Below are 15,748 nucleotides of genomic sequence, written 5' to 3' on the forward strand. Positions count from 1 at the left end.
TACTGCAATATGGCATGGCTGATTAAAATATAAATAAGTACTATAATCATGTATAAGGATATTTTTACTGGTACACATAGATTTGGCTAAGAAAGAAAGACCCTCACCGAACTTGCCACAAATATGTACGTTAATGACTCATAAATGTATCATCCATACGAAACTTAATAACAATTTAATGGGCCTGGAAGCTTTTTGGTTTTGAATCGCTACATAATCCCCGAAAGTATGCCTGCAAAGCGGTACAGTATATAGGATATATATATAGGATATATCTACAAAGTTTCGGTTGCATTCACGATCCACTTTCGCAAAGCGGCCACATCGGAGTAGACACCGGGTAGCAGGTTCGAGGCACAGGCATATCCCCAGGACACGATTCCCACCAGAGTGTTACCGACCGCCAGAGGGCCACCGGAATCTCCCTGGCAGGCGTCCTTTTTCTTCTCATAGGCACACACCATGCTGTCGTAGATGATCTCGCCGTACTTGTACTCATCCGAGGCGCAGGTCTTCCAGTCCACAATGTTGACGGAGACCTCCTGGAGCGTCTTGGGCAGGGTCATGCACCAGAAGTAGCACGTGGAACCCCAGCCGGTGACCACAGCGGTGGTGCCAGTGGGCGGAGTTTCCGTGGCCAGTTCGATGTATCGAATGTCTTCGGTTTCCTTCACCTTTTCGGCCAGCTTCAGTATGCCCACGTCGTACTCCATGGTCTTCGAGCTGTAGTCCTCATTGTAGGCCAACTCCCGGACAGCAACCACAACTCCACCCTCATTGTAGAGCGTGGAACCGAGACGCACGAACACCTTGGAGATCTTCCTTCCCACCAGACAGTGGGCCGCAGTGACCACCGTATCTTCGTTGATCAAGCTACCACCACAGAAGTGGGAGCCGCTCTTGGTCTGCAGGGAAACCTGGTAGGGATACGCTCTGATTGTGGTATCCTCGCCGCCCACAATGCGACCTTCGCGCGCGAAGGGATCAGCATTGGAGACCCCAACTGTGCCAGCAAAGGCGGAGCCCACAGCGAGGCAAACTAGAAGAACCACTAATCCCTGCATTCTGGAAAAGCACTGACCAATCAGCGGGCCATTGCTGGCATTTATAACCTTCCATCCAGCGCGAGTACGGTGATGAAGTGGGTGGAATGTTACCTTCGAGTGGCCAGCCGACAGTATCGGTCGATCTTTTGATCCGGGGAATTAGCATACCGAGCACTAGAAGGCAGTAGACTTGTTCCTTATCAATGGGACTTACTATCAATCAAAGAACCAGTCACAACTCGGATGTCGGCACTTCAACGGGTGTTATTCGATATAGATTGCTTGTCCTCATATTTTGACCTTGTCATTCTAGGTGGGTGATTAGAGGAGCTGTTAGCAAGACACGCCTTTATTATATTCCCGTTTAAAAAATTAGCGTTGACCCAAATAAGACATTTATGACTTTTCGATAAAGATTATGAAAGAGATTTGAACTAGAATATATTTTCTCCTATGCCAAATATTCTGACATTCTTTCTTGACGTACAGTAACATAAGATATGGATTTGAGCTCATCGTCATATGACTTTGGTGTTCATGGACAAGTGAGTCTTACGCAAGGCACTCCTTAACCTAATTGAGGTTTGCTGGAAATTTCACCTGAAACGAAATAACTTTTACCACATTTCCGAAGCGAAAAGGGTGATTCCTACGACAGGTAATTCCCAAAAGTAGGCTAGGTCATAACAGAGACAATTTTAAGAGGTCATTAAAAGCACAAATTAACCCAAAAGTCACCAATGCTCCGTCGAGTTGGAAATACCCGTTAAAATAAGGGGTGGCTACATAAACGACCCTCTGCCAATCAAAATTTCTACCTAAAAATGGCAAAAATCAACTTTATTATGGAACTGATAATGGAACTTTTTATAAACAGCATTGTCGGCTACAAATATTGAGATTACCAATTGCGAATTGTTTATTCTTTTGCAATTGTTGTTGCAATTAATTCACTAATATAAAGAAAACAATCCATTTCAACCATCTATTCACACGGCCCAGTATTTCACCAGTCACGGTTCACAAAGACGTTAAACTTCGAGAGTCCAAATCTGTGCAATCTTATCTATTTCATTTTTGCGGCTAATTAATCTTGCCACAGCTGTCCAGACCATCACTCAACTTATCAATGGAAGATGAATTGGAACCCTAGCCACGCGATGCACTCGAAGTTGATTAGATTGGTCCTGGACAAATGTTTACCCTTAGCCACTCGAGCCCATTGAAATCGCTGGAAATCACAGAAGGTGCGTTGAATTATCGTACTATATGTGAATACCCGTGAACCCTACAACAGATAAGACCTGTGACGTGGGCAGCCTCGAGAACTACTTCCCTATTGGTAATTCAATAATACGTAATTTGTAATAAGGGGTACGTGTAATACCTTAACGACCACTTAAGTTCTGCTACTTTTTTTAGATTTAAAGTACCCAGACCAAATACAAATCATCTTCTTATGTTCTGAATGCCAAATATTTATTGATGGAATCTGTCACATCCTTTTGACTCAACCTACAGGTTATCCGCTTAGATGCTGTTAGCAGTGCTGACCACCCAGGAGCGGAGGACAGCCACATCGGCGTAGACACCGGGGTAGTTGGAGTAAGCGCATCCGTATCCCCAGGAGACAACACCGACGAGGACTCCGCCGGAGACCAGTGGGCCACCGGAGTCACCCTGGCAGGCATCCTTGCCGCTGGCAGCAGCGCAGATCATGGTGCTGCGGATCTGGCTACCGTATCCGTAGGTGGAGGAAGCACACTGGCTCTGGCTGAGGATGTTCACGTTCACGTACTGAAGCTGGGAGGGGATGGAGCTGGATCCGGACGACTGGGTGCCCCAACCGGAAACAGCGGCAGAGGCTCCGTTGGCTGGGTTGTAGGTGGCCAGGCCAATAGCCTTGATGCTTGAGCTGAAGCTCAGGGACGAGCTAAGTCGGATGACAGCGATGTCATTGACCATGGTGTTGGCGTTGTATCCCTCGTGGTTCTTGAAGGCAGCCACCTTGGAGACGACTCCACCAGAGCTCCAGTAGCTAGACCCAGCACGCACCTGCAGGACGGAAGCGGACACGGACTGCAGGCAGTGAGCGGCGGTCACAATGATGTTGGCGGAGTAGATGGATCCACCGCAGGAGTGGCTTCCACTGCGCTGCAGGGAGATCTGCCAGGGGAAGCTGCTGATGGTGGTAGCAGCTCCGCCGACAATGCGGCCATCCAGCTGGGGCAGGAGACCCTCGGGGACGGTGCCTCCCAGGGCGCAGACCACGGCGGACAAGAGGATCACGATCTTCAGCATGATGGGTGTTGCTAGCAAGTGCTGGGTTACATGCCGCCCGTCCAACCTTATATACAGCCCGCGCTACAGGTCTTATCTAGCCGCAAGTTCGAGGGCTTACACCTGCGACGCAATTGGGCCCGAATAGAGAAACAGATACCAATGGTGATTCAATTGCGATTTATTTCAAGTGTTTGTCTGGCTTTACACCTCCTCGGCGGTCCTCTCGATCCATTCGTGGAAGTGGGCAACATCGGCGTAGACACCGGGATACCTCACATCACCGCATCCATAGCCCCAGGACACAACACCAACAAGGCGGTCCCCGGAGACTAGAGGGCCACCGGAGTCACCCTGGCAGGCGTCCTTGTGGGGGGCGTAGGCGCAGAGCATGGTGTCCTTGATCTTCTTTCCGTAACCGAACTCATCGGAGCGGCAACGCGACACATCGACGATCTCCAGATTAACGGCCAGCAGATGGTCGGGAATGGTGCTGCCACCGGACTCGGTGGTGCCCCAGCCGGAAACGACGGCGGTGGCGCCCTCACGAGGGTTGGAGTCGGCAATACGGATCGCGCGGATGCTGGAGCGGAAGCTCAGATCGGACTCGATGCGAATGATGGCAATGTCGTTAACCATGGTGCGGGCGTTGTAGCCCTCGTGGTTACGGAAGGCGCGAACGGAGTGGACACTGCCGCCGGAGCGCCAGTAGGTGCTGCCCACACGAATCTTCAGGTCCTTGGCCTCAATCGACTGCAGGCAGTGAGCGGCGGTGATCACAATGTCGTGGGAGTAGATCGATCCGCCGCAGAAGTGGGATCCAGCGCGCTGCAAGGACACCTGGTAGGGATGGGCGTCGATGCTGGTCTCATACCCACCAACGATACGACCATCCAACTGAGGCAGAAGGCCATCGGGGATGGTGCCTGCCAAGGCGCAGGCCAAAACGGAAAGTAGTACCACAGTTTTCAGCATTTTAATCGGTTGTATACTGATTCCCGGATCAAAACTCCTTTTATACAGTCCCCGCAGAAAATATCTCTACTTGATGGACAGCTACATCTATAGCATAACTGTTGCGTCATTTAAAACGTCGATAGAGGCGGTGATATTTAGAAGTAATCAGCTTATCAGACGACGACCACTCCACGTCGTTATCCACCTTAACCATCTCACTTGTCCATTGATTAAACGTCCCCCAAGATAGTGACCCCTATAAAAGCACACTTTTCGATTCGAGGAGTATTCATTCAATCGCACCATGCTGAAGTTCCTGATCCTGTTGTCGGCCGTAGCCTGCGCCCTGGGAGGCACCATCCCCGAGGGACTCCTGCCCCAGTTGGATGGCCGCATTGTCGGCGGATCTGCTACCACCATCAGCAGCTTCCCCTGGCAGATCTCCCTCCAGCGCAGTGGAAGCCACTCCTGCGGTGGATCCATCTACTCCTCCAAGGTGATCGTGACTGCCGCTCACTGTCTGCAGTCCGTGTCCGCCTCCTCCCTGAAGATCCGCGCCGGATCCAGCTACTGGAGCTCTGGTGGCGTATCCGTCAGTGTTGCCTCTTTCAAGAACCACGAGGGTTACAATGCCAACACCATGGTCAACGACATCGCTGTGATCCATCTGAGCTCCGCTCTGAGCTTCAGCTCCACCATCAAGGCCATCTCTCTGGCTAGCTCCAACCCCGCCAACGGCGCTGCTGCCTCCGTCTCCGGATGGGGAACCGAGACCTCTGGCTCCAGCTCCATTCCTTCTCAGCTGCGTTACGTCAACGTGAACATCGTAAGCCAGAGCAATTGTGCTTCCTCCACCTACGGATACGGTAGCCAGATCCGCAGCGGCATGATCTGCGCTGCTGCCAGCGGCAAGGACTCGTGCCAGGGTGACTCCGGTGGCCCACTGGTCTCCGGTGGAGTCCTCGTCGGTGTTGTCTCCTGGGGATACGGATGTGCTGCCAGCAACTACCCCGGTGTCTACGCCGATGTGGCTGCCCTCCGCTCCTGGGTGATCAACAACTCCTAAGCATTTTGCGAAATAAATCATATATGCACAGTTCATGATGGTCTCCAGTTTTTTCAAATAATGCCCATTGCACACTGGTTTTTTTTGGCAGAAAGTCAAAAAAAAATGTTAACAGAATAATACAATTTATGGTTTTTTTATATTAAGGATAGTCTAATTAGATAAAAAAAAGTGGATTTTTACTTTTATATGCAACACAGGCTTATCGCCAACCTCTCAAAGATAGCTAATTGTCGATTACATGCGTAAGACAAAATTGGTGGCAAATCATTTTGCAACATCGGGGGTTTATATTTCCTCAGAGAATTAAAAAAGTTTAAAGTGTAGTTCACTAAAATATTTGTGTATGTTATATGTTTTTGTGTAGTTTTATCGTGTTTTGTTTATGTGCCGTTTTTACAGTCAAATATAACTTTTGTATGGCAAACCACTTCAAAAGAATTTTAACAAGTTATCAATTAACATGTGTATAATATTATACAACTAGTTTCACGCTTCTTTTGGTTCCTTTTTGAAAAAATTACGATTTTGTAGTTGAATATTTGTTTGGGAATGCAGAGCTGCAAGACATTTGGAGCAACAATAGTCGCTCTGAGGATGCAGTTAGGCAGCATATATTTAAAACAATTGGTCGGAATAATTTAAATGAATGTTGTATTTCATTGGTAAATACTTAAATATAGATAACAAATCTTTTTCTTTGGTAAGGTAAATATTTTTATGGCATATCGGCACGATCGTGTATATGGCAGCTATATGAAAAAGTTGACCAAATCAATGGAAACTTTGTGGGTCATCTTGGGGGAAGTAAAGAGTAACACAAACCAAATTTGAAGATAGGTCAACATTTCGAATTTCTGCCAAAAAAAAAGGCAAAAAACCACTGGCATTGTTAGAAAATACGACACAGGGCTCAAATTATTAGCTCATAAATATTCCTACGACAATGGCTATAAGATATAGTGAGCATAAGCATAATGACTATAAGATAGTTTTACAAGCAGTAAAGGGAATGCTTTCAGGATTACTGCTGATAACTTTCTGATGAATCGCCAGTTCCGAAAAGTAGAGGGATTTTGGTAAGTTATACCAACCCATTTAATCTTCAAGAAAACCATAAGGGTTAATGGCGTATTGCGAATTAGAATCGGCTAGGCATTGTTAAGAAACATTTGCATTTTGAACTACAACTTTATAGCATTATTATTACTTGAGATCCCTACGTTAGGCGGATAGGAAAATCTTGATCCTGATCAAGCATTTATGTATTCTAGCATTTATCCATACTAAATACATATTACATATTATATATATGTGAGCTGAATTATTATGCTCAACTCGATTTAGTATTATAATATATTGTTGGAAATGTATTCGGCTATTTCTGCTTTCTTAACTTTTTCTGCTTCGGCGTCACTTTCCTGTCTCTGCTGATTCCTCCTTCTCCTGATATATCGCTCCCTCTTGCTTCCACGCTGCCACCCTTTTTCTCCCCCAATGTCATAGCGCGTCATGTACTCTTCAGCTGCTGCTGTAATGTTAATGTTAAACTGCTTGATCCTCTGCTGATATTCTGCTGTTTTTTCTGCTGGTATTCTGCTGCTTTTTCTGCTGGTATTCTGCTGCTTTTTTGCTACCTTTCTGCTGCCTTTCTGCTGACGCTCCGCTGCTTCACCATCTTACATTTCCACGAATCTAGATTACCCTTTTACTTTAAGAGTGAGTTCGGTCAGCACAACAATATGCCTAAAGATTTTGTGAATTACAGGGCAAAGTAGTTGATCGTTCCAGTCCAGTAAAGTTCCCACTTTACCTGCACACTTGACCTGCAAATTTGTCAACTATTTCCCTCAACAAGTTAATTCTAATGTTTATTAAATGATTTATTATAATTTTAAGGTGGCACGAAATGCTTGCGGAAATTCTTGAAAACAGTTCCCTAAGGAAATGCTTTGAATTGTTTTAAAATGATAAACACATTTATTAGAGGGCCTTAATTGGTTCCTTACTCCACCTTCTTTGTATTTGGTCTCGTTCAGGAGGTAAGATTATATTTCTAGAAGTTTTTTAGATTCTTTTCTAGATTAGACACATGAAAGTTGAAACAGTAATACATCACAACCGTAATGAAAGCCAAAATTAGTTATATCCAAACTCAAATTTATTCCGCGAAGTTCTTAAGCATTGATCTCGACCCAGGTGCGAAGGACAGCAACATCCTTGCCGCTGGCAGCAGCTCAGAACATGGAGTTGAGGATCTCGCTACCGTATCCGTGGATGGAGGACGCACACTGGCTCTGGCCGAGGATGTGCACGTTCACGTACTGAAGCTGGGAGGCGATGGAGCTGGATCCGGACGACTGGGTTCCCTACAAAAGATAAGACCTGTGACGTGGCAGCATCGAGAACTATTTCCCTATTGGTAATTCAAAACTACGAAATTTTTAATAGGGGGTTCGTCAAATACTTTAATAAACACTTAACTTTTGCTACATTTTGTTTAAGATTTAACCACCAACAAGTATATACAAAAACGCGCTGTACCTTTTGTAAACCCCCTTATGTTTCAGTACCCAGACCAAATACAAATCATCTACTTATGTTCGGAATGGAAAATATTTATTGATGGAATTTGTCACATCCTTTTGACTCAACCTACAGGTTAGCCGCTTAGATGCTGTTAGCAGCGCTGACCACCCAGGAGCGGAGGACAGCCACATCGGCGTAGACACCGGGGTAGTTGGAGTAAGCGCATCCGTATCCCCAGGAGACAACACCGACGAGGACTCCGCCGGAAACCAGTGGGCCACCGGAGTCACCCTGGCAGGCATCCTTGCCGCTGGCAGCAGCGCAGATCATGGTGCTGCTGATCTGGCTACCGTATCCGTAGGTGGAGGAAGCACACTGGCTCTGGCTGAGGATGTTCACGTTCACGTACTGAAGCTGGGAGGGGATGGAGCTGGATCCGGACGACTGGGTGCCCCAACCGGAAACAGCGGCAGAGGCTCCGTTGGCTGGGTTGTAGGTGGCCAGGCCAATAGCCTTGATGCTTGAGCTGAAGCTCAGGGACGAGCTAAGTCGGATGACAGCGATGTCATTGACCATGGTGTTGGCGTTGTATCCCTCGTGGTTCTTGAAGGCGGCCACCTTGGAGACGACTCCACCGGAGCTCCAGTAGCTAGACCCAGCACGCACCTGCAGGACGGAAGCGGACACGGACTGCAGGCAGTGAGCGGCGGTCACAATGATGTTGGCAGAGTAGATGGATCCACCGCAGGAGTGGCTTCCACTGCGCTGCAGGGAGATCTGCCAGGGGAAGCTGCTGATGGTGGTAGCAGATCCGCCGACAATGCGGCCATCCAACTGGGGCAGGAGACCCTCGGGGATGGTGCCTCCCAGGGCGCAGGCTACTGCAGACAACAAGATCACGAACTTCAGCATGGTGCGAATCCAATGAGTTTACTCTGAGCTGGACACCCCTTTTATACAGGGTTTTTATCTCTTTGCGGCGCTCTAATCAGGAATTTCAATTATTTTTATCATTTGCTTGTCAGGGAAATCCAAAATAATTTTAATATGTGTGACCGAAAGATAGATTTCGCGAATAAGAAGTGTATTTCTATACGTAAAATTATTTACAAAGTCCACCGCACTATGTAGTTAAAAAGAGATAAGGTTTTATTATCAAGCGCAATGCACTTTCTTAAGAAGTTAAGGCTAATGATACTTAAAGTTTTGATACAGTGGGCGTGGCAACATGAATCGACAAACTTGCGCTGCGTCTATGTCTCTGGAGTCTGTATGCTTAATATGAACTTTCTAGCTTTTGTAGTTCCTGAGATCTCGACGCTCATACGGACGGACAGACAGACGGACAGACAGACAGACGGACAGACGGACGGACAGACGGATATGGCCAGATCGACTCGGCTATTGATCCTGATCGAGAATATATATACTTTATATGGTCGGAAACACTTCCTCTGCCTGTTACATACTATTCAGCGAATCTAGTATACCCTTTTACTCTACGAGTAACGGGTATAATTATGTAAAGGTGTCAATGTTTTCCCTATTTAAATGGGTCTATGTATTATAAGCAAATTGTTTGAGTGCCAAATGAATAAATTCAAAATGAGCACATATGATATTTTCAAAACAGCAGATCAAAAAGCTGCAATAGAAAACAACAAAAACAAGAGAGAACGCTATAGTCGAGTTCCCCTTCTTTCTGATACCCTTTACGCAGCTAGTGGAAGTGCTAAGGAGAAAATTGAGCGTTGACAATTTTCGGCGGTTTGTGGGCGTTGAAGTAGGCGTGGCAAAAAGATATTTGGCAAATCGAGAGAAAATTTGCAAGGCTAACAAAGATGTGAAAAAATATCAAAACATTTTTCCAAACTTTGGGAACGGCAGTTTTGGGCGGTTTGTGAGCGTTAGAGTGGGCGTGGCAGCATGGGTCTAAGAACTTGCGGAGTCTGCATGCTGAATCTCAACTTTCTAGCTTTTATAGTTCCTGAGATCTCGACGTTCATACGGACGGACAGACGGACATGGCCAGATCGACTCGGCTATTGATCCTGATCATGAATATATATTCTTTATATGGTCGCAAACGCTTCCTTCTGCCTGTTACATACTTTTCAACGAATCTAGTATACCCCTTTAACTCTAGGAACAACGGGTATAATTAACAAGTACTTTACAAATCTAATATAATAAATAGAACCCAAATTATTTAGAAAGGTGATATGGAAGTAGTAGCTAGAATTTTGTTGCATATTTATTTCCTTTTGTGATAAAGTGCCGCGCGACTTTCGAATTATGGAATATCATTCGGGCACTTCAACGATTTTTTTTAGGTTTTCCTGACACGCAGATAATAAAAAATAATTGAAAGTTGTGATTACAGTGCCGCGAACTGAGTGGAACCTCCTATAAAAGGGGTGTCCAGCTCAGAGTAAACTCATTGGATTCGCACCATGCTGAAGTTCGTGATCTTGTTGTCTGCAGTAGCCTGCGCCCTGGGAGGCACCATCCCCGAGGGTCTCCTGCCCCAGTTGGATGGCCGCATTGTCGGCGGATCTGCTACCACCATCAGCAGCTTCCCCTGGCAGATCTCCCTGCAGCGCAGTGGAAGCCACTCCTGCGGTGGATCCATCTACTCCTCCAAGGTGATCGTGACTGCCGCTCACTGCCTGCAGTCCGTGTCCACTTCCGTCCTGCAGGTCCGTGCTGGATCCAGCTACTGGAGCTCCGGTGGTGTTACCGTATCTGTGTCCGCCTTCAAGAACCATGAAGGTTACAACGCCAACACCATGGTCAACGACATTGCCATCATCAAGCTCAGCAGTGCCCTGAGCTTCAGCTCCACCATCAAGGCCATCTCTCTGGCTAGCTCCAACCCCGCCAACGGCGCTGCTGCCTCCGTCTCCGGATGGGGAACCGAGACCTCTGGCTCCAGCTCCATTCCTTCTCAGCTGCGTTACGTCGAGGTGAAAATCGTCAGCCGGTCCGAGTGTTCTTCCTCCACCTACGGATACGGTAGCCAGATCCGCAGCACCATGATCTGCGCTGCTTCCAGCGGCAAGGATGCCTGCCAGGGTGACTCCGGTGGCCCACTGGTCTCCGGCGGAGTCCTCGTCGGTGTTGTCTCCTGGGGATACGGATGCGCTTACTCCAACTACCCCGGTGTCTACGCCGATGTGGCTGTCCTCCGCTCCTGGGTGGTCAGCGCTGCTAACAGCATCTAAGCGGCTAACCTGTAGGTTGAGTCAAAAGGATGTGACAAATTCCATCAATAAATATTTTCCATTCCGAACATAAGTAGATGATTTGTATTTGGTCTGGGTACTGAAACATAAGGGGGTTTACAAAAGGTACAGCGCGTTTTTGTATATACTTGTTGGTGGTTAAATCTTAAACAAAATGTAGCAAAAGTTAAGTGTTCATTAAAGTATTTGACGTACCCCTTATTAAAAATGTCGTATTTTTGAATTACCAATAGGGAAATAGTTCTCGATGCTGCCACGTCACAGGTCTTATCTTTTGTAGGGAACCCAGTCGTCCGGATGGCCCAATAGTCTCCTCGGAGTCCTCGTCGGTGGTGTCTCTTGAGGATACGGATGCGCTTACTCCAACTACCCCGGTGTCTACGCCGATGTGGCTATCCCCCGCACCTAGTTCGAGGCCAATGCCTAAGGACTTCGCGGAATAAAACAAATATACGACTATAATTTTTGTCTTTTAACTTTATTGCGTTGTTAAAAAATTAATCCCGGGCCGCCGAGTTCCATAGTCGGTTCTTGGTCTGGAAGTTGGCCTTGTCGCTTTTGGTCACTGGACGAAGGTGGGCCGCTTCCACTATGTTCCTAATGGCATTTGGCTCATTTGAATTTTCTAAGCTCAGACATAAATGTATGTGTTACTTACTTGAATTCGTCATAGCTCTGGGTGCTATACACAGCCCTGAGTTTGGCATCGTTGCGAAGTTCATAGAGTTCTCCATCACGGATGCACTGCAAGCAAGTTTCCCGCAGACGGACAAGCTCCTCCGCGGTTATCTTCCAGTTCTCCATGTCGGTATTCTGTCGAAAAAGGTCTTTGTTGGATATTCACGACTGCAAATAAATAAATTTGTTTGGCAATAGTTGCCTGGGCAACGTGTTTTCATATCGAACAAGAAAACCGGGTAAGGAATAGAGCTGACCAAACCCAATCGAGGGTATCAGTAATACCAGCGATAAGCCACCAATTAGCCGAAGATTAACTTTTACAGCCCCATTTAGAACCCCGTCATGAAGCGGTTTCGTGGCCAAATACGAGCAGTTTGCACTTGGCTTTCGGAATGGCTGTTTACGGAATAGTGGGTACGGTGCTGGTCCTCTTGCTGCTCGGAGAAGCATCAGATGCGGAGACCACTGGACGAATTGTGGGCGGAAGCGACCAGGTGATTCGTAATGCCCCCTGGCAGGTGTCTATTCAGATCAGTGCGCGCCACGAGTGCGGCGGAGTCATCTACAGCAAGGAGATCATCATCACGGCTGGACACTGTCTACATGAGAAATCCGTGACCCTGATGAAGGTGCGCGTGGGTGCACAGAATCACAACTACGGCGGCACATTGGTTCCTGTGGTGGCGTACAAAGTCCACGAGCAGTTCGATTCCCGATTCCTGCACTACGACATTGCCGTGCTCCGCATGTCCACTCCCCTGACCTTTGGCCTCTCCACCAGAGCCATCAATTTAGCCAGCAAGAGTCCATCGGGTGGAACGACAGTCACTGTCACGGGTTGGGGTCACACCGATAACGGAGCCCTCTCCGATACCCTGCAGAAGGCCCAGCTGCAGATCATCGATCGCGGGGAGTGTGCCTCGCAAAAGTTTGGCTACGGTGCGGACTTTGTAGGCGCAGAAACAATATGTGCCGCCAGCACTGATGCAGATGCCTGTACAGGAGACTCTGGAGGTCCTTTGGTGGCCAGTAGCCAGCTGGTGGGAATTGTATCCTGGGGCTACCGGTGTGCGGACGACAACTACCCCGGTGTCTATGCCGATGTGGCCATTTTGCGACCTTGGATAGTCAAGGCCGCCAATGCCATATGAATAGATTCTGCAAAATAAAGACCATGTTTAAAAATTTGGAATAGCAATATATTTATTATTCGCCCCCCAGGTGGAATCGAACCACTTCGACGCTAATCGACTACGGATTTGAAGTCCGCACCCCGGACCACCGAAGCTCAGTGGGGCATTGAGCATGCTGCAATTTCCCTACTTATATGCACGTTGGGCTGAATAAGCACTTGGGAATTTTAAGAGCACGTGTAGGCAGTTTCCAGTAGATCTGAGGGCAATAAAGATAACATCGGACAAAGCAGTAAGTTTGGGCACAGGAAGAGCGAATATCATGTACATATACATGTACATGTCTTCCGTGTCAATGTCTTTCGTTTTCCATGCTTACAAGGAACACCATTAGATACCTGAAGGTAGCTTAGCTCATTAAAAACCTTTTCGAAACGAAAGTCTTGAAATCTATAAAAGGGATACAGTTTATTACAAAATATTAACTCAGAAAAACAGCATTTTTAATTTATGGAATGCAGTGGCATATAAAGGCGTATAACATATAAAGTAAATTTCGCATTCACAGGCGACTTCAATACCGTTAAGAGGACTTATAGAATTTCAACATAAGATCAAAGAGATTAGATAATGATAATAGTTTATCGGCCGGAGTCCGCATCACTTGCGTGGCTGCTGGATGTGGATCTGGGGCTTCTGCTGCACTGCAGCCGGTGGCTTGGGCGAATGAGCCACCTGGGCGGAGGCGGGCGTAAAGTCCGTGTTGCCCTTGACGGGGGCACCGCTCACTGAGCCGGAGTTCACGGCAATGGGTTGCTTTGGATAAAGGGTAGAATAAGTGCAAATCGAATATTACATATTTAAGACAAGAACTCACTGTCAGTCCAGTGCAATCCTCTGCATCCTTGGGCGCACGTTCTGCCGTGGGCGCTTTGTGCTGCACAATTCGCATGCCACCAGCCTTCACTACAATTTTAACAAAATATATATTAATATACATATATATATATATATCGAATTATAAATAGCGCTGATTGTGCTTCACTTTTTCATTCTTTTAAGCCAGTAGAGTAGCTTTCTAAAAGTTCGACCACCTACCTACTAGTCGTCCGATATTGACAATTTTATTCGAAATATTAACATTGGTATACGAAGATTACAGGACAGTCATTTTTATGAACTTCTTATTTGAAGTTTTTTTTTGTTTAAATTCGATTAGGCGTTATAAGCCTCTTAAAAATAAAATGCCTTTTTTAGTTAACGGTATTATTTGAATTGCATCTGACGTCAGCATAAATACAATGACACATACAGCCATGCAATCTTTAAAAGCTGTGCCTTTGTAGGCGTAGGTGTGCGTGTGTGTGCTTGTTTGTTTACTTATCAGCTTTGGTCGAAACAGGTTAAGATACTGATAAGGGTGCCGATATTCTGGCAATTGATTGGATTGGGTGCCTTATTAATTGCCAGCAAGGCAGTTTTTTCATATAAGATTATATTGCTGCCAAAAAAAACAAAAGCTCGCCTGCACCCACACACACCAATGCAAGTGCACTTACATGCAGGTGGGTGTCCGGCCACAAGATTTGGTTGTTCATCCGCCATTTTCTCTTGTTTAGTAAGCTGAGGGTCGGAAAAGGTAAATAAATAACCGGCTTGTGCATAGTTTACGACAATTCGAGGTCTTACCGCTTTCCTGGTTGTAAATAAATGCGCGGCACCGCTGTGTTTTGCTTTTGCGTTCTAATTGTGACACGTCTGACTGTTGCCTATCGAATTTTTAGCCCTTTCTCACTGGATGCGCAGTTACTCATCGGCTGATGCAGCGCGTTCTCACTGCGAACATTTTCAGACTAGTAAAAAATACAGCCAAAATTTATTTCACTTTTCAATATACTTGCGTAACGGCCCTAATAATTGCAAACCAATGACCATTTGTTATATATTTTTTTTATTTTTTCCAAGTCGCTCGCAATTTTTCCCTTCCGCCTCTAAAAATTGGAGCCTGGTTACACCATTTTCACTTCCCCAAGGTATGCTGTCTACTGAAAAAAATATTATTGATAGATCTTAACTAAGGATATTTATTTACTTAACTTAAGCCCATGCGTGGCAAATAATAAAACCTAATGCTACTATAACTATCAATCAGCCTGTGAAATGTTCTGCGCGGCGCTAATCAGAGTGTCGTGAATATCCTTGGCGGACTGTATGTGAACGCGTACAGTGTTTAAGTAGGTGGGATACGGAATGGGACCGGCGTTGTCCGGCATAAAGGTCTCCATACGCATGGGCGTCACCGGACCTGGCAAATAGTGATTGGAGGAGTTCTGCTGCTGGAGGCATTGCATTGCCGTCTTTAAGTGGATTTCGATCTGGTCGCAGCAGGCGTAAAAGTCTTCCAAGTGCTTGTCGAACCGTGGGACGTGGTGCGCACCCGTGTCCCTCTTCAAGTTGTCCGCCAGATTGTTCTGCTGCAGCGTGAAGGCGCTGGACCGAATGGTTAGAAACATGGACTCCCGCAGTGGTCCCAGCAAACTCTTCACCCTGGAGATGTTGTCCAATTTTTCGGCCTGCTGCTGCTGCTGCAGTGGCTGCGGCGGTTGCTGCTGCTGATGCTGCACGGGTCCTGGGGGTCCCGAGGGCGAGGATTGCATTACCTGCATCATCTGTGGCCCAGACATTGGCATCATGTTCATGTTGGGATTCATTTGGCACTCGAAATCGATGGATATTGAGGGAGGAAAATATAAACAGCCGCGAATTGTTTTCTTTTTTCTGCAGAAAAACCCGTTAGGTGATTTCTCATAT

At 46.7% G+C, this 15,748-nt stretch overlaps 10 protein-coding genes and 1 non-coding gene across 11 annotated transcripts; 3 read left to right on the forward strand and 8 right to left on the reverse strand.

Moving 5' to 3' along the window:
• Positions 1–21: 21 nt before the first annotated feature.
• Positions 22–1,082, reverse strand: LOC122615090 (trypsin theta). The gene has a single exon (XM_043789971.1). It carries the CDS (start codon positions 1,062–1,064, stop codon positions 276–278), a length of 789 nt encoding a protein of 262 aa, XP_043645906.1. The 5' UTR covers positions 1,065–1,082; the 3' UTR covers positions 22–275.
• A 1,421-nt stretch (positions 1,083–2,503) lies between these two features.
• LOC122612314 (trypsin alpha) lies at positions 2,504–3,376 on the reverse strand. The gene has a single exon (XM_043785833.1). It carries the CDS (start codon positions 3,345–3,347, stop codon positions 2,577–2,579), a length of 771 nt encoding a protein of 256 aa, XP_043641768.1. The 5' UTR covers positions 3,348–3,376; the 3' UTR covers positions 2,504–2,576.
• Positions 3,377–3,489: 113 nt separating this feature from the next.
• LOC122614962 (trypsin epsilon) lies at positions 3,490–4,317 on the reverse strand. Its single transcript, XM_043789751.1, has one exon. The coding sequence runs from the start codon at positions 4,299–4,301 to the stop codon at positions 3,531–3,533; it is 771 nt and encodes a 256-aa protein (XP_043645686.1). The 5' UTR covers positions 4,302–4,317; the 3' UTR covers positions 3,490–3,530.
• Positions 4,318–4,564: 247 nt separating this feature from the next.
• LOC122614964 (trypsin beta) lies at positions 4,565–5,382 on the forward strand. Its single transcript, XM_043789753.1, has one exon. It carries the CDS (start codon positions 4,588–4,590, stop codon positions 5,347–5,349), a length of 762 nt encoding a protein of 253 aa, XP_043645688.1. The 5' UTR covers positions 4,565–4,587; the 3' UTR covers positions 5,350–5,382.
• Positions 5,383–7,946: 2,564 nt separating this feature from the next.
• Positions 7,947–8,793, reverse strand: LOC122614966 (trypsin alpha-like). The gene has a single exon (XM_043789754.1). The coding sequence runs from the start codon at positions 8,788–8,790 to the stop codon at positions 8,020–8,022; it is 771 nt and encodes a 256-aa protein (XP_043645689.1). The 5' UTR covers positions 8,791–8,793; the 3' UTR covers positions 7,947–8,019.
• A 1,530-nt stretch (positions 8,794–10,323) lies between these two features.
• On the forward strand, positions 10,324–11,175 carry LOC122614963 (trypsin delta). The gene has a single exon (XM_043789752.1). It carries the CDS (start codon positions 10,332–10,334, stop codon positions 11,100–11,102), a length of 771 nt encoding a protein of 256 aa, XP_043645687.1. The 5' UTR covers positions 10,324–10,331; the 3' UTR covers positions 11,103–11,175.
• A 405-nt stretch (positions 11,176–11,580) lies between these two features.
• LOC122613739 (coiled-coil domain-containing protein 103) lies at positions 11,581–12,018 on the reverse strand. The gene is made up of 2 exons (XM_043788073.1): positions 11,782–12,018; positions 11,581–11,720 (listed from the first exon to the last, which is right to left on the reverse strand). The coding sequence occupies exons 1-2, from the start codon at positions 11,925–11,927 to the stop codon at positions 11,621–11,623; spliced, it is 246 nt and encodes an 81-aa protein (XP_043644008.1). The 5' UTR covers positions 11,928–12,018; the 3' UTR covers positions 11,581–11,620.
• Positions 12,019–12,122: 104 nt separating this feature from the next.
• Positions 12,123–12,996, forward strand: LOC122613738 (trypsin iota). Its single transcript, XM_043788072.1, has one exon. The coding sequence runs from the start codon at positions 12,197–12,199 to the stop codon at positions 12,953–12,955; it is 759 nt and encodes a 252-aa protein (XP_043644007.1). The 5' UTR covers positions 12,123–12,196; the 3' UTR covers positions 12,956–12,996.
• A 19-nt stretch (positions 12,997–13,015) lies between these two features.
• Trnastop-uca lies at positions 13,016–13,102 on the reverse strand. The gene has a single exon. It is a non-coding gene; the product is annotated as a tRNA-Sec (tRNA).
• Positions 13,103–13,380: 278 nt separating this feature from the next.
• LOC122613050 (death-associated protein 1) lies at positions 13,381–14,719 on the reverse strand. Its single transcript, XM_043787023.1, has 4 exons — positions 14,627–14,719; positions 14,497–14,560; positions 13,815–13,903; positions 13,381–13,753 (listed from the first exon to the last, which is right to left on the reverse strand). The coding sequence occupies exons 2-4, from the start codon at positions 14,540–14,542 to the stop codon at positions 13,598–13,600; spliced, it is 291 nt and encodes a 96-aa protein (XP_043642958.1). The 5' UTR covers positions 14,543–14,560; positions 14,627–14,719; the 3' UTR covers positions 13,381–13,597.
• A 152-nt stretch (positions 14,720–14,871) lies between these two features.
• Positions 14,872–15,716, reverse strand: LOC122613049 (mediator of RNA polymerase II transcription subunit 29). Its single transcript, XM_043787022.1, has one exon. The coding sequence runs from the start codon at positions 15,646–15,648 to the stop codon at positions 15,082–15,084; it is 567 nt and encodes a 188-aa protein (XP_043642957.1). The 5' UTR covers positions 15,649–15,716; the 3' UTR covers positions 14,872–15,081.
• Positions 15,717–15,748: the final 32 nt, after the last annotated feature.

The sequence above is a fragment of the Drosophila teissieri genome, chromosome 2R (assembly GCF_016746235.2).
Source record: "Drosophila teissieri strain GT53w chromosome 2R, Prin_Dtei_1.1, whole genome shotgun sequence".
Lineage (NCBI taxonomy): Eukaryota > Metazoa > Arthropoda > Insecta > Diptera > Drosophilidae > Drosophila > Drosophila teissieri.

What these genes read in the sequence shown, in the direction of transcription:
- LOC122614966 (XM_043789754.1), bottom strand. Translation starts at nt 8,790, where the DNA reads ATGCTGAAGTTCGTGATCTTGTTGTCTGCAGTAGCCTGCGCCCTGGGA.
- LOC122613738 (XM_043788072.1), top strand. Translation starts at nt 12,197, where the DNA reads ATGGCTGTTTACGGAATAGTGGGTACGGTGCTGGTCCTCTTGCTGCTC.
- LOC122614963 (XM_043789752.1), top strand. Translation starts at nt 10,332, where the DNA reads ATGCTGAAGTTCGTGATCTTGTTGTCTGCAGTAGCCTGCGCCCTGGGA.
- LOC122613739 (XM_043788073.1), bottom strand. Translation starts at nt 11,927, where the DNA reads ATGGAGAACTGGAAGATAACCGCGGAGGAGCTTGTCCGTCTGCGGGAA. An exon ending in CAGAGCTATGACGAATTCAA is followed by an intron (nt 11,721 to 11,781) that starts GTAAGTAACACA and finishes AAATGCCATTAG; the next exon opens with GAACATAGTGGAAGCGGCCC.
- LOC122613049 (XM_043787022.1), bottom strand. Translation starts at nt 15,648, where the DNA reads ATGAATCCCAACATGAACATGATGCCAATGTCTGGGCCACAGATGATG.
- LOC122612314 (XM_043785833.1), bottom strand. Translation starts at nt 3,347, where the DNA reads ATGCTGAAGATCGTGATCCTCTTGTCCGCCGTGGTCTGCGCCCTGGGA.
- LOC122614964 (XM_043789753.1), top strand. Translation starts at nt 4,588, where the DNA reads ATGCTGAAGTTCCTGATCCTGTTGTCGGCCGTAGCCTGCGCCCTGGGA.
- LOC122615090 (XM_043789971.1), bottom strand. Translation starts at nt 1,064, where the DNA reads ATGCAGGGATTAGTGGTTCTTCTAGTTTGCCTCGCTGTGGGCTCCGCC.
- LOC122613050 (XM_043787023.1), bottom strand. Translation starts at nt 14,542, where the DNA reads ATGGCGGATGAACAACCAAATCTTGTGGCCGGACACCCACCTGCAT. An exon ending in GGCCGGACACCCACCTGCAT is followed by an intron (nt 13,904 to 14,496) that starts GTAAGTGCACTT and finishes TTAAAATTGTAG; the next exon opens with TGAAGGCTGGTGGCATGCGA. An exon ending in AGGATTGCACTGGACTGACA is followed by an intron (nt 13,754 to 13,814) that starts GTGAGTTCTTGT and finishes CTTTATCCAAAG; the next exon opens with CAACCCATTGCCGTGAACTC.
- LOC122614962 (XM_043789751.1), bottom strand. Translation starts at nt 4,301, where the DNA reads ATGCTGAAAACTGTGGTACTACTTTCCGTTTTGGCCTGCGCCTTGGCA.